This window comes from Falco biarmicus, chromosome 4 (genome assembly GCF_023638135.1).
Source record: "Falco biarmicus isolate bFalBia1 chromosome 4, bFalBia1.pri, whole genome shotgun sequence".
NCBI lineage: Eukaryota > Metazoa > Chordata > Aves > Falconiformes > Falconidae > Falco > Falco biarmicus.
This window is the reverse complement of record NC_079291.1, coordinates 77,292,936-77,308,182: the sequence shown is the minus strand read 5'-3', so window position 1 is coordinate 77,308,182 and position 15,247 is coordinate 77,292,936. Positions and strand designations below refer to the sequence as shown.

The 15,247-nt window shown below is 34.7% G+C and overlaps 1 protein-coding gene across 3 annotated transcripts in view; it reads left to right on the top strand.

Moving 5' to 3' along the window:
- The window catches only part of SNX29 (sorting nexin 29), a 106,064-nt gene that overhangs the window by 58,985 nt on the left and 31,832 nt on the right, over positions 1–15,247 (top strand). For 2 of the 3 annotated variants that reach the window (XR_008821363.1, XM_056335556.1), the window contains exons 16-18: positions 2,525–2,641; positions 5,380–5,435; positions 6,381–6,462. Coding sequence is in view for 2 of the 3 variants with exons in the window: in XM_056335556.1 (XP_056191531.1) it covers positions 2,525–2,641; positions 5,380–5,435; positions 6,381–6,462 (255 nt within the window). In the remaining variant the exon portion in view is untranslated. Of the gene's footprint in view, positions 1–2,511; positions 2,642–5,379; positions 5,436–6,380; positions 6,463–15,247 lie in introns of those variants that run through there. The other variant, XM_056335558.1, reaches the window with a different exon arrangement.

Below are 15,247 nucleotides of genomic sequence, written 5' to 3'. Positions count from 1 at the left end.
CCCTAATGTTCTGATTTTTATCAGGAGGTGGCAGAAAAGAGTAATTATGAGGCTGGGAAGTTGTTTTCTCTAATGGAATTAAGTGCAACAGAAATGCTTGACAAGAAAAAATGAGAAACAGTAGATTAAAGCTGCTTTTAGTACACTATAAATAATAATAATAATAAAAGCTTTTGATTGTTGAAACTGTATTAATACTATGTTAAACCTTTGGACTTCAGAAAGTGAGGGGTGCAACTAAATGGGTAATTCAGACATGTTACAAGCTTTTTGTATTGCAATGTGTAAGATAAAGCATCAATATTAATCTAAAACTGGTTATGTAATCAGGCAAACAAATATGATTGTCTATTTGGGTTTAAATAATCTCTCTGTGAAATCTTTAACTTTTGTACTTTTTATTGTCCCATTGCAAGGAAAGTTGGGTTTTAGTTCAATTACTTTTACTGGTTTTTAGCTTGTAATTTGCTAAGCATTTCAGAATCGTTTGTAAATTCAGAATTAATGAGAGATACCGGTCTAGACAATTCATATCTAGGCTTAGTTTAGCTCTTTTTGTGTAATTGCCACACTGATGAATTACTGGATTTGAAGGACTACCTCTAATACAGAAAGAAATTGGAAAAGAATACTTGAAGTTCAACTCAAGTATATATATTTTTTTTTTAAATTTTTATCAATGATGTCAGCTCCTAGCTTGTCAAAGTGAAGCTGTTATTTCTGTTTGATTATGTGTAGGATACAGGTTTTCTGGAACAAAGCACTAAAGTAAAAGCAGGTACTAAATTAAACAAATTGAATTAAACTGCTTTGTTTTGGGGAATTTCCCAGGGGAAGAGAGAGAAGGCATGTTGGTAATTCAAGAAAAGGAAAGCATGAAATTCATAGATAGCAGTGAAGTGCCTCCAGCAGGGGAACTGTGAACTCTCAAGAGATTTGGCAGTAGTCCAAGTCCCTGTGCTGTGCTTGAGGGTAGTTTATTGATATTCATCTTGTTCATTTGTGCTTTCATAATGTTACACCATTACCTCTACTGTTCTAACTTTGGATGGCCATATGGGGAGGCATTTCAAGAGCTGCTGTAACCTGAAAAACCTGTTTAACAATATTGTTGTGGTAGCCTGCTATGCCCATTAGAGGGGCCAACCAGTCACTGCTGCTGGTTTCATCTGAATACTCCTGTTAAAACTGTAGCTTTTCTTGCTCTGTCCTGGGACTGCTCATCTGGTTCTTTACCTCTGATAGTGGCCCTCATCAGTATCCTTTTCTTTAATACAGGAGTCATATAGGGAGGATTTTCTTGGAACCTTCCAACAATGGGGTTTTCTGCAGTATCTTTCTTTTCTCTAGAAAATAATTCTACAAACCCTTTTTGGCTCAAATTTCTGTGCTATAAGGCTACAAGGGGCATTATCACTTCAAGACAGCTCCCTTGCCAGGTATATTATATACTGATAGATCATCCATCATAATTGAAACTTTAATTCAATTTTACAGTATAATGGTTCTGATAGGAGTAGCTAAAAATCTTGTTTAATGCAGATTTTAAGTTTATTTTAGCTTTGCTCCTCATTTTTGCAAGTTTCCCCATTGCGTTCTCTTGATGATAACATACTACTACTACTATTTAGATCTTTGCTGTTTGGGAACCCTTGTCCTTTCGAAGTTCTCCCATAAGTTGTAGGCTTACACTTCCGTGTAAGAAAAATTCAAGAGCTCAATGTCATCTTTAACCTTGATTTGAGTTTTAATGTTTCTTGCTTCTCTTGGCAGGGACCCAACTTAAACATAGTTTGCTCTGTAAAATGGTATACTTTTCATCCTTGACATTCATCCAGCCCTGTTTACTTTCATAAACATTATGCATCAATTGGTACTTTATTGACACTTTGATTCTCAAATGGAGAGCACAGATGTAGCTAGACTTCATGTCCACAGAGGCCATGCTTGAGGCCACAGTTTTCCTGTGCATAGCAGCTTGTGCCACAGCATAACTGTGGTATTTATATTCCTTTGACACCCTTTGATGAGTGGACTTCTAGCTCCAGTCCTATTAAAACTCCCAAGTAAGAGTGCAGAACATATTACTCATGAATTATTGACGAAGTTTAATGCAGTTTGTGCATTTTGGTTTATTCCCAGTTCAAAATACTGTGATTAGTTTATAACTGTTGTGTGCTGAGTTCATCAAAGAATTAAACGGAGAACAGAAGTTAGTAGGTGTTTTGTTAGAATAGGTTGCCATAGGATCTCCTCTGATAGGAATAAAATTGGGCGTAGAGTTGTATTTTGTCCTGTTGAATTCAGTATCAGTATCTACGTTTCAAGGCATGAGTCAAAATTATTGTAACTGTCAGTTCTTAATGGTCAGCTCAAACTAATGCATTAGCAATGAGATGAACTACTTGGAGAGTATGGTAAAATAAAAAAAAAATATAAATAAAGGGTGATACACAATTAAGAAATTCCATAGTGTGGGTTTTTTCAGTTTAGAGCACAATTATCTCTTAGCTTTGTTTTTCAGGTAGCTGAAATGCATGGGGAACTGATTGAATTCAATGAAAGGCTGCATCGTGCTCTGATGGCTAAAGAAGCTCTTGTGTCCCAGATGAGACAAGAACTAATTGATTTGAGAGGGCCGGTAAGTGTTTGTTTATTGCCATTTTGGAATAAGCCCAAAACCATTACTCGTGATGAAATTAAGAAATAACAGCTACTAACACATCTGTCAAGAACACCTTACTTGGTATTTTTGATAGTGTTTGATTCTCTTTAGCAGAGTTGAATGTAACATAAATATATTCAGACAATAAAATTGTTTTCTACCACCTATTGCTTCACTTTGGCTTTTTGTGTTAAAAGGAAAGATTGGGTTGAAATTCAGAAATGAACAGGGAGGAAACAGGAGTCAAGAATGTTCCTATTACTTGTCCATCATATGAGAGCAGTGTATTTTGATAGTTTTTTGTTCATATGATTACGTGGTATTGCTCCTAACTTTTCTGTTTGCACTGGAAGCATTCAGGCCTGTTTTCTCATAATGTCTATGTAAAGAGGCTGATGACAGTTCTGTGTGCATTAGTGAAGCAGGATTTCACCTATAATTTTCAGCCTTTTACATGGAAACAATCACATTATTGTGCTAAGAGATGACAACTGATAAATCAATCACATGCATATTGTAGCTGTACTTTCTTGCTGGGAGATTTTTGGCTGTATGTCCCTGTTTAGAGAATTTGCTTTTAACCATTTATCTCCATATTCTAATCCAGTAGTTAGATATTGATATGATATTTAAATGTATCAGATACTGAGAGAAAATGAATTCCTGAAACTTCTGAAGAAGTGGAAGTGATACTATATTTTTAAGGGTTAGCTAAATGCTAGTTGTTATTTGTTGCTACTGTCCAAAATGAAAGTGTAAGTTGAATACAGTCCTAAAGACTTTTGCATTATCCTCAGAAGTGGATATACTTTATTTCTATGTTAGTAAACAGAATTCTATGCTGAAAGTGTTATCTGTTACTTAATAGACCTTAATTAGACCTTTGAAAATTGATAAAGTGTGTAACTGTCAAAAATTGTGGGATGTGAATATTTGATCCCCCTTGGACTTGTTTGAAAATATCAGCCAGGTTCTTAGCAATATATTATTAAAATAGTATGTAATTTACAGGCAGTTATAAAAATAGCTTCCATGATTCTTTGCTATTTTCTCTTTTCCTTTTAATGCTGATAATAAATTTTTGTGGCTGTAATTTATAAATTAATTGTTGATAATGATCTTTCCAAATTTCTAGTTATTTGGTTTCAGAACTTCTACAATAAACAGGGAAATATTAGAACAAAAAGCGTTTCACAAAAAAACAAAAATGTGCTTTGAAGTGTATGAGGAAGTACTTCGATGTAATGTCTCCATTACTCTGTTTTGCATTACAATGAGCAACACTTCAATTAACATCTCAAAATCAGTAACCAATCTGTTTCAACACAGATGTGCAAGCACTGGAACTCATTAATGTCATGCTTTTTCTTACTTCCAAAGTCCACACTTTGTTTTTGAGGTTTTTATGCAGAATTTTTACTGAAGATAATTAAAGTAGCTGTATGTATCTGGTGGTAGGATTTGCCACTTCAGATACAGGCAAAGAGAGGGTGCAGGTTGTAGGCAAGATAGAAGAATGTCTGTTCAGGCACAAGAGCCCTGAAAGCCAGGCTGTGTGCTGCCACTGGAGCGTGGGCTGGACTGTGAACAGACAGTAGCTGATGGTGGTAATTGAGAGAGAGGTCATACTGGCCCTTCCCACCTCATTCCTCTAAAAAAGGACAGCAGAGCTATTCAGGCTTCCATATATATGCCCTGTATATATGCTCTGGAGCTGTCTTGGCTCTGCACAGTTCTTTTCCTTTCTCTGGCAGAAATGACTTAGCTTTTCCTGAGCCGTATCCCTTTAATCTTGGGAAGGCAGAATTCAGTTATGCCTTGTCTATTGGGAGGTCTTGAACCGGTCTGTCAAAATGTGTGGGAAGTAGATTTTCTTTAGTCCCCTTTGAAATATATATTGTTTTACAATTAGCAATAAGTTTCTTAGGCAGCAAATATTCTGAAAAACAGTAATATGTATGTAACATACAGTATAGAGTTACGCTGAACCAGAATTTAATGTGGAAGCTGTCTATGGAAGTTCACAACTTCTAGCTGTTCTCCATCAAAACACTGTTCTGGTTTACGCTTTTACATTTTACAGTATTTAAAGGAGAGAAGATAGCCTTTTGTGTTTAACTAGCTTTAAAGTAAGGTAAAAAGCTATTGCTGTTCCAATTCTAAATGCTCTTTCAATCTTATTTTCTCACAACTGCTACTTCTTTTGATTCTGCAGGTCCATCATTGCCATCTTTATGAACTTTTGTAGCTATATAATGTTTTGTAAGAACTAAGCTAAAATAGAAGGATCATGTATCTGTCTTAATGAAATGTTGGTTGTAAAATAAAGTGATTGCTAGTTTTTATATGCTTCGTCTCTTCCCATAAATTGTTTATACACTCAGTGTACTTTGGTTTAGCATACTTTCTTATAAAGACTTAATAATGATACTTTTTTCTGGGTTTCCTATACCTTTCAAAATTACATGCTTTTACAAATGCCAATTTGTTTCTTCATGAAACTAGCAAATTCTAACATGAAGAACTCACAAGGGTGATATGTTCATAATCCTGTTGCATGATTGTTTATTTTTCTTTTATTGTTTCTCAGTAATAGTTTTTATTGGCATTTAAAAAATTGAATGTTGAATTGTAATTTCCTTATAATATTATGCTTCCTTAATAGAAAGCATAATAACCAGTGTGTGGGAATCATTTCTTTTTTGTAAATATAGGTCCCTGGAGATTTGAGTCAAACATCTGAAGACCAGAGTTTGTCAGATTTTGAAATGTAAGTTTCATAATAAACATATTTTTCTCTCTGTAATGTCTTTATGGGAAAGAAGAATAAGCAAACAGATTCAGTAGTTTGCTTTTCCTATATTATTTCCAATAACTGAATTCTCAGCTGTGGTGTTCTATTGTTAAAAAGTGTGGAGAGCTGCACAGTCAATACCCCAGTGTAGTTTTTAATAATGTTGAATGCAAGGAGTTTAGATTTATGAAGATTCTCTTTCAGTGCACTAGGTCTTGGTATTCTAACAAAGCACTAAAAGGTTAGTTTTCCGTTGCTCTGGGGTTGATAGATGCTGGATGCTATTCATCATGTGATAGACTTTCTCATTTTTGCAGAATAACTCCTACTCAGTGCATACAAATAGTACTACAAAAATCCCAGCTGGTCATCCCAGATCATTCTAAAGTGTTGTGATTTGGAGTTTTGCATGCATTAGTTGACTAATGAGTCTAGCTTTTTGTGGGTGAAGGGGTAAAAATGTAGCTGGTGTCTTTGAATCATAGAAGTGTGGAGATTAATTACAAAGAGTGGATGGAAATGGTTTCTCCATAATTGTGCAGTGCTCTTATGTTATTTAATTAACTTGGTTTTTTGCTGAGTTTTGTGGATAAAAATGTTGAGTTTATTGAAATGAATAATTTTTGTTTCATGCATATAATCAAATATTGTCAAATGCTTGCTGTAAAATAAACCAAAACCACTGTAGATGGAATTGTTCCAGTGCTCTTTTTCAGTTATGTTAATTTTAAGGAACACTTTTAGATACAGCAGATATAAAAGGTTCAGGCACAACTACAGTTTTTCTGATACTACAATTGAAATGTTAAGTTGCTTTGTTGATCACTTTGATCATTATCTAAATCACTGGAAGTAGTTGCTTTGCAATTCTTATACATAAATATGATTCCCTATTTTGAGTTTTTTCTCTCTCATCCTCAGATCAAATCGTGCTCTTATTAATGTTTGGATTCCCTCAGTCTTTCTGCGTGGAAAAGCTGCTAATGCATTCCATGTTTATCAGGTAAGTGATACATCTTAACACATTCTGTGAAAAAGTTTCTGACTAATATGGCACATTTTAATAAATCAAAGATGTCAGTATCATTTCATTAGAGATCAGGTAATGAACAACAGTAGTAACTTCATAGATATTATTCCTCCATAGGATTGTGTTGATAATCCAAATAGCGTATTTTGAGGGGTGGCTTTTCATAGTTTAATATTTTAAAAAAATGTTAGTAAGATGAGTGCATTGGCCAGGGAGTACAACAATTCAATATTAATCAGTAATGCCTTCTTCAATATGCATGTACCTATTCTGTTTCAATTTTGGGGGTATCAGTGACCAGAAATGTTGCTTGACAGACATATGTGGCTTACTGTAGTAGCTCACTTGAAAATATTTTGAATTGTGCAACAGGTCTTCACTATGTGTCATTGGACATGTTCATAGTGTGCTCTTCTTCAGCTGGGTCTGAATTTAGGGGTTTGCACTCTAGCCTGTCTTGTAGTTGAAGCATTGAAATCCTATACTATTCTTTGATTCCTGGATTATTGGCTTCAGAACAATTACACCCTCCATGGATAGAATGGCAGGGCAAACTTTAAGCACTTTAATATTCTGTCCTAGGCTGTATGTCTTTATTTGTGGATTATTAGCAGCTGCAAATTTTTTCCACTTTTGTTTCAGCCACGTGTACTTAGCTCTGAACAAGATTTCTGAAGCTTGTTAATATTCCTCTCACTCTGATGATTTTTGTAGAATTTTGAATTATTTATGAAGTGTTGGCAGATAGTTGAAAAATACAGGAAAACACCCACCTTTTGGCCAGTAAAAGACAAAGAAAAATAAGACTTCAGCTAATGGAAAGGAAAGCTAACAATACTGAACAGTTAGTTATTTGCTCAAAAGCATTGAATAATTGATAAAATTCAGGTGCACAAGTGTTTGTGGAAACCTAACTTATTGACAAGTGTCTTAGCTCTCACATATTCCTCCAGTCTGCTGTCACTGGCTACATGTTCTCAAACCCAGACACTAGAGTCTGCTATTGCAGAAATTCTTCAAAGCATCAATATACCACCCCACTACATCTGTTACTCTAATGATGCAGTTCTATGACCACTAGAAACTCTGGTTTCACCTCCTGGGTTGCTCTGTTTTATTCTTTTCATCCTACTTTGACATCTAAGTTTCTCATGTTCCTATCAGCATACACCATTTGCTTTCCACCCCATCTACCATTTCCTCACCAGGTTGGTCAGCATGTTGACAAAGATATCTTGTCCCACTCTTTGAGATGGATTTAATCTCTCCCAGCAGTCCTTGACCCTTGGAGATAGTCCCATGATTGTAAAAGCCAAATCTGTCAGCGGCACCTGCTGTGCAACCAGGTATTGATCCACAGGACCCATGTACTCCTGTGCCAAGCCTTTGACCTCCCAAGCAGGATCCAGAAGACCAGCTGGGCCCGTATGCACTTCATCATTGCCCCAGTGCTGTTTGGTTGCCCTTGATTTGGTAGTTGTCTTGTCTGGAATTAATGTTGCTGCCTATGTGGATGAGTACTAAAGGGTTATAATAAGGGGTACCTATCGTGTACTGTTTAAAAAGCTTTGAGTTTTTAAAGTTCAGTCTTTCCTCAAGGATTTTTACATCTAGACTGTTGATTGGGAAAAAAATTGAATGTAATGTAGTTTGTGTTTTTTTTTCCTCCTGAAGTTGCATGTAAATTGGAGTTTCTGGCAAATAACAAAATAAGACAATTCTGTAAGATATTTGGTGTCTGAACAATGAAGTCTGTTGTCTTTGCAACAATATGTTACTTTCTACATTCTCTGGCTTTTCATTTTTCTTTTTTTTTTTTTTTTTAAGCTATATCTGCAGTGCAGATTGAAATGAAGGCATTAAGTGTATATGCCTGTAATTTTTAAGCGCATTTCTGACTGTTTAGGCTTGGCACGCTTGTTAATGATGGTGAGATATGACGTGTAACAGTACTGTCTGTACAGTCTCAATTTTGTGTCTTTTTAATGTTACTGGTATCTGCTGTTACGTGAAAGACAGGAGAGGGGGAATATGATCCAGTAGTTGACCATATCTTTTCCTGATACTCAGGAAAGCCTATATGGTTGCAGTGTACACAGTTCCACATTTCTTTCACATATAGGTGACAAGTTAACATAATTTCTAATTATCAAATTGTGGACATGAATTGTTGCAGTGGGAGTCTTATTGTGAAGAAAAGGACTCTCAAATCTTTTCTGTGTAAGTCGTGAATAAGAAGTAAACTATGGCTTTTTCAGTTATATTTACAAATTTATCTGTTGCTCACACAGGTTGTCCTCCTCATTTAGTTAGTGAGAATTAGAAACAAAACAGTTGTTGCAGCTGCTTGTGGATAAGCAGAGTTTAGATAGGGGCAGCCCTTTAGTAAGAGGAGATGTGATAGATGAAGGAATGTGGGAGGAAAACTGTCTTTGTATACTATTAAAGGTGGTTGAGTTCAACAGTAACATTATTACTGCATAGGGAGGCCATGCACATAGGCATGTATCTGCGTGAAAAAGGGTGTTATGGAGAATGTGTATTGCAAACAGTTGCATTTTTATCAACAATTATTTTCTCTGCTTTTTCAGTTGCATTCTCTTTGGTTGACTGGGAAGAAAGAATCCTTTTTTATTATTAAACTTGCTTTTGTATTTCGAGTTTTGTTAGTGTTACTACTAAGACATGAAACGGAAACAATTTATTTATAGGGTTGCTATCTAATATTCCAAATGTATCTTTATTTAAAAAAGTAGTGAAGTGCTTTTCTTTAAGATTTATTAGAACTGGATTAAAAAAAAATAATTCTTTGAAAAATTTCGTTTATTTTTAATTTTACTTGTAACTCAATATCAAATTTAGTGTGTAAAGAGTTCCATACTTTCCATGCAGTTTGACTGTTTGTTGACTATATAAATGGCATCATCAAAACCTGGAAATTTTATAGAAATCATATATACTATAGTTGTTCTGCATATTATTTTTCAATAGGAACAATACTGAGATATACAAAGCTTCCCAATTTGTAAGAGGTTCAGGGCTTTATCCAAAATCTGCTGAAGTGGGTAGAGGTAGATGTTGCTTTCAGTTTGCTTTGGTTAAGGGCCTAACTACAGTGACGTGAACAAAAAATAATTTTTTTTATTGTGCTTTTGCACCTTATTTCTATTTATCATTGGCATGGCATTTTAGAAAATATGTTGTACAGAGTGGGTTTTAATAGGCTTAATCTATTACTCATCATCAATGGAAAACAAAGGCAGCTAAACCTCTTGTGAAGAGGAAAAAAGGAAGCAAATATCACTGCAAGATACTAAGATTGAAAATTATAACTTTACAAAAAGAAAATTTTTAGACTTTTAAGTTCTTTATGTCTACAATATATACTTATAATGTTGGGCATCCGTAGTGTGCAAAATTTTGTGTATTGGTATATGTATTTGAAAAATATGAATGTTCTTCTGAATATGCTCTGTTCATTATCTATTCACACTAACAATTTATGGGACATAGGTAATGTGGAAAGTTAAAGTGTTTATCTACAATAGGCATAGAGTATCTATGGTCAGAGTAGTTTGTCTTTAATTAAAGGACAGAACAGAATATCATAGAATTCCTGTGGTGAACAGTTGTGTATTCTCTCAACTTTATCTTTTAGTACTTTAAAAAATAATAAAAAAAAAAAAGAGCAAGAATTACCTGTAGAAGTGACCTAAAACTTACGTAGTTCTTACTAAACTTTGATCTTGGCTACCTGCTGGGAACTTTCCTTATGGAAGAATACATTAATGGCATTCCTACCAGGTTTTGATCTCAGTAACTAGGAGTATGACTGGGAAGAGTACCTGTCTAGCAAATAACTAGCAAAAAACACCATATACGTGAAAAAAAAGGCTAAAAGACATTTTCCTAAATAGACCTATATTCTCTATCATAGCACTATGATGAAACACTTATGTGCTTGCTGAATATATATTCTGCATTTTATAGCTACCAGGAAAGCATTAATTTATAAAACTTCAGAATAGCCTCAGTAACAGCACTGTGCATTTATCTTGTTAAATCACTGCCAAAACATGTGCTCCTGATTACAGGGAATTTGATTCAATGTTGAAATTATGGAAGAGGATATTTACCAGGCTACCAGTATGTAATGAACAGACAAGGACTGGGAGTGACAATTAGGATAAATGATGGATTTAATTTCTGAGAGTCCTCTTATTCATAATAAACATTATTTTTGCTGCTTTATCATGTATTTCTCCAATGGCAGAGAATTAAAATCCATGTATAACTCTTTGTATCAGCTACATGAGAAATTGCTTGTAGTATATCAATGTAAAGGAAAGTAGCAATATTGCAGAATGTTGATGTTGTCGAGATCATTACTAACACCTTTTGGAGTTCAGATTTCTCTGTGGGTACTTGAGTAACTGTATCTTGAGATGTAAAAACTGACTCTTGGTTGTGCTGGTTAATTCTGAGAGAAAGTTGTCAGGCGAACTTTGGAGAAAGCTAGTGTGCTGATGGGAACAGGCAAAGCTTGAAACTGGGTTCAGGTAAACAAATTTTTAGATATGCTAAACACTTATGACTGTACTTAAAGCTAATTGGAAATTATTCTTAAGATGCTTAGCCTTCCTGAAAATGAGATCACATTCGTAATACTATTCAGGTAAGAAGTTGCTGCCAAAGGAAGATACTACAAAAGGGCATGGACCTTGACCACCATTGCTTTTCCAAATGCAGTTCATATAAATGTATTTCTAACATGGCTTGATTTCTTCTGCATTTTCTGTTATTAGAAAGCTAAAGAAACTGTCCTCCTTTACCCTTCTGTTAATGAGCCACCTTGTTAACCTTTGCTGATTTGAAATTATGTCTCTCTGGAGCATTTCATTTGATGGAGAGGAAGGTGGTGTGCCAGTGGACACTTGCTATGTCACATTTCTTGTTGATGCACTTCAGAACTGTTGTGCCTCTTCTGTCCCTTTTTGCTTATAAAGGCATATTTTCTAGCAGTAAATAAACTACTGCATACATATCACATGCCCTGAGAATGACCAAAAGAGGGTGGAAAGAATTGCCGAGCACCTCAGATAGTTTGGAAAAGTTAGAACCTGTCAGTTCCGCGATATCTGTAATCTATTTTTTGTGGACTTATAAATTATTATTAAGAATATAAGAATTAGGAGAAATAAATCTGGGTAGCCAATTTTGCATTTGTACTTCTTAAACAAGGAAAATAAATGAATCACATGTTAATTTGCCTATCGGGAGGGCCTGACCTGGACAGGATAAGAGTAGGCTCCAGCAGTTTTGTTTTTGTTACAGTGCTTGTCTTTTTGGTTTTTGTTTTTTTTGTTTTTTTTTTTTTAATTTAATGCAGATTTATAATGCTGTTTTGAAGGGTGTTTCAAAGCATTTTTGTGTCATGTTAATATTTCAGCATGTTCCAGATGTCATGTTCAAAATCAGTACAACTTCTATCCCTAAAAAACCCCAGATGTTATTCTTTGGTGAATACAGAAGGGAGAATTTCCAGCTCCAGCATACTTGTCACATAGTTTCAACGATCAGATAGTTTCCTTAATTTCTGTTAAGGATTAAGGATTCTGGGCAAGCTCAGAAATAAGGTTGTGGGCTCTGAAAGCAAGAAACATTTTATAATGAATCTTATTAGATGTGGAAATTTTAATCAGACTTCTGTACTTGTAGAGTTACACTGCACTATTGCAGTAATGTTTAACTAGCAGAATGTACTGGTTATGAATCTTAGGAATTTAAAAACAAGGTCTAGAAATGTAGCCAAATTTTACGCTCAATTTGAATGACTGAGTTCAAAGGGACAGTTGTGAGCAGCAGATTAATTGGTGCTCACAGTTCAGCACTATCTAATACTGCCTGAAAAATTAAAAGCCATAGACTTATATCATTCAGCTGTGGATGTTACAACAATTAGATGGTATATAAATCTAAAAAAAAAAAAAAGTGAAAATGCAGTTTAGAATTGGATGTGCACTAAAGTGCAGTTATGAAGTTCAGTATTTTTCACTTGTTTTCTGAAATACCACAATTTCACTTAATTGAACTTAATTTCACATAATTGAACTTTCAGATGAGTACAATAAATAAATGGTGACTACAATAAATAAAGACAAAAAAATAAACATTGTGATACAGTGCTTTTAAAATTAAATAGCCAGTTAGGGCTTTGTTTTCTCTTGCATTGTGAGTAGTCCTCTGAGGACAAAGATCTCTACTGAGAAGAGGTGGCTTTAGGTTTTGGGCGGTTCAATTTTGTCATTCCCTCGGGTATCATCTGGGACTTTACCTGACAAATAGAAAGGTGGGAAAACTTCGTGTTTCCAGATGGGCTACTAAGCTGTGGTGTGGAAGATAATGTTCCATTTGGTTTTCAGTGATATAGGGTAAAGGAGACTATGAGGGCTTCAGAGAGGTGGAGATCTAGTATTTTGCTGCATGAATGAAAAAATGTTGGAGAAATAATGGGTTTGGATTCATCAAGATTTGGATATATTTCTGGAATAAAGGAAATTTTCACATGAGGGATGCATTTAAATGCCAGGACTCAGTTACTGGCACTTGAAGATCATAAAATTTATAAACTGAAAAGTAGAGGAAGGTTTACATATAAAGAAAATCAGATGTTTGAGATGGGAATAGGTATTTAAATAAACTAAACCTAATTAATTTAAACTCTATTGTAAAAGGAGCAACAAAAGCAAAAATTCATTACTGTAATATTTAACTGGAAAAAAGAGAATGAGGGAAAAAATTTGGAAGATGGTTAAAAAAAACCCTAAAAGGGTAGCTAAGATGGTTTGCAGGCATAATGGAGACTATTTAAAAACTTGGATATTGCTCACAGGAAATGCGTAACCCATTTTTAAAAACAGAGGGGAAAACCAAGAGAAGGATGGCTAAGTAGCAGTAAATAAAATAAATTTTAAAATATCAAAGCATTTAAGTTGCCTCCAAAGTAAAATAGAGGAATGTACACATTCTGGAGGAAAAAAGTAGAAACAGTGTTACAGGCCTCTTACAACTTGCAAAAGGCATAAAATCTAATAGTCTCTTTTGTACGTGTCAGGAAAAGGCCACTTGCTAAAGTCAGCAGGACAAATATTCAAGCTGAAGAAGAAGGTCTCAGAACATAAAATAGTAACAGAAGAATGCATATTTTAAAATCTCAGTTCACCATGGAGCTGTTATGGGGGAACTAAGTGATCTTTAAGGACCCTTCCAACCCATACCATTCTATGACTCTGATTCCTATTCTGGATTATTCGTTGTGGAGAATTAGCAGAGTGTCTGTTTTAAATGAAATACCAGTAGAAGATCTTATTGAACAAATAAAGAATAAATCTCTACATGCAATTCACCAGGAATTCAAGGGTGAAATAGCTGAAAACTGAGTGATAAATAGCTTCTGTCTTAGGTAGCAGAAGATTTTAAAGTCGGTAATCTGATACAATTTTTAAAAGGGTTTAGAGAAGTCTAAAACGAGAGTTGTTAGAAATCATTAGAAAAGGGACAGAAAACCAGAAAACTGTTATGCCATGTATAATCTCTGGTTTATCTGTGTGCAGTTCTAGTCCTCTCCAAAGAAATATATCAGAACTGGAAAGAATATGTGTGAAAAAATGAGGCTTTTTCATTTGAGGAGCTTATTAAAAATTTTTAGCCTGCAAGAAAGAAAACTGAGAGGGGAGTAAGATAGCAATCTTTCAAATAATGAAAGACACAGAGAGATTTTTAACTGTTTCAAAATGCAAATTGGAGCATCCATTGAAACTGCCAGCTTGCACTTTCAAAACAAGTGTGTGACAGCGGTTTTCTCCACAACATGTAATTGGGGTGCAAGACGTCTTGCCACAGGACTTGAGAATACTGAAAGTTTATGTGGGTCTAGAAAATAAATGAGCTAATTTAAGTTAAAAAAAATAATCAATCCAAACACAAGGATGTGACTTCTTTCTGAGGAAATCCCTGTATAGCAATATTACGTATGATAGATAACTTTTCTGCATAAATAAAACTACACCTTTTGTTCATATTTAAGTGTACTGAATAAAATACATTTCATAATTCACCCAAGATTTTTCTAAACTGTTGAAATCAATATACTTGGCAGTAACAGTACAATGGGAGAAACTTGGAGGTCATGGGGTAGGATTAACTGAACATGGCTTGTCTTTAATGCTATGTTAAGAATGAGTAATTCAGTCCTGAAACAGGAATAATAGGTATAATTAGGAAATCTCCTCCCTTCCACTAGTGTTTATCTTCTATGCATGGCAAGCTCACGCTAATGTTTTCAGAAGCACATCCTTTCTCTTTATACTTGCTCAGCTTTGTTTTGCTTAAAGTTTGTGTCTTGACTACTGTCTTGTCATTCATTAGCGCTGACAGATTACTAGTATAATTAATTTTGCATATGAGTAGAAAGATTAATTAGATGACCAGTTGATGTCCTTACTGTGAATCAACAAATTGTAAGGATTATTTAGATGATACTGGATGAAATTTTGGGCTGTGACAGGAGCTCAGACTAGACAGTCATAACAGTATCTTCTAGCAAGAACATTAGAACAATTATAGTTATCCACTTGAAGCCCAGAAGAAGCTTTAAAAGTTTATTCTCTTACAAATTTTGTGAGGCTATTTGTAAGTGGTAAACTGATTAGTTAAAAGTGTTAAAGGACCTAGCCATGTGTGAAGAAACCAATATATT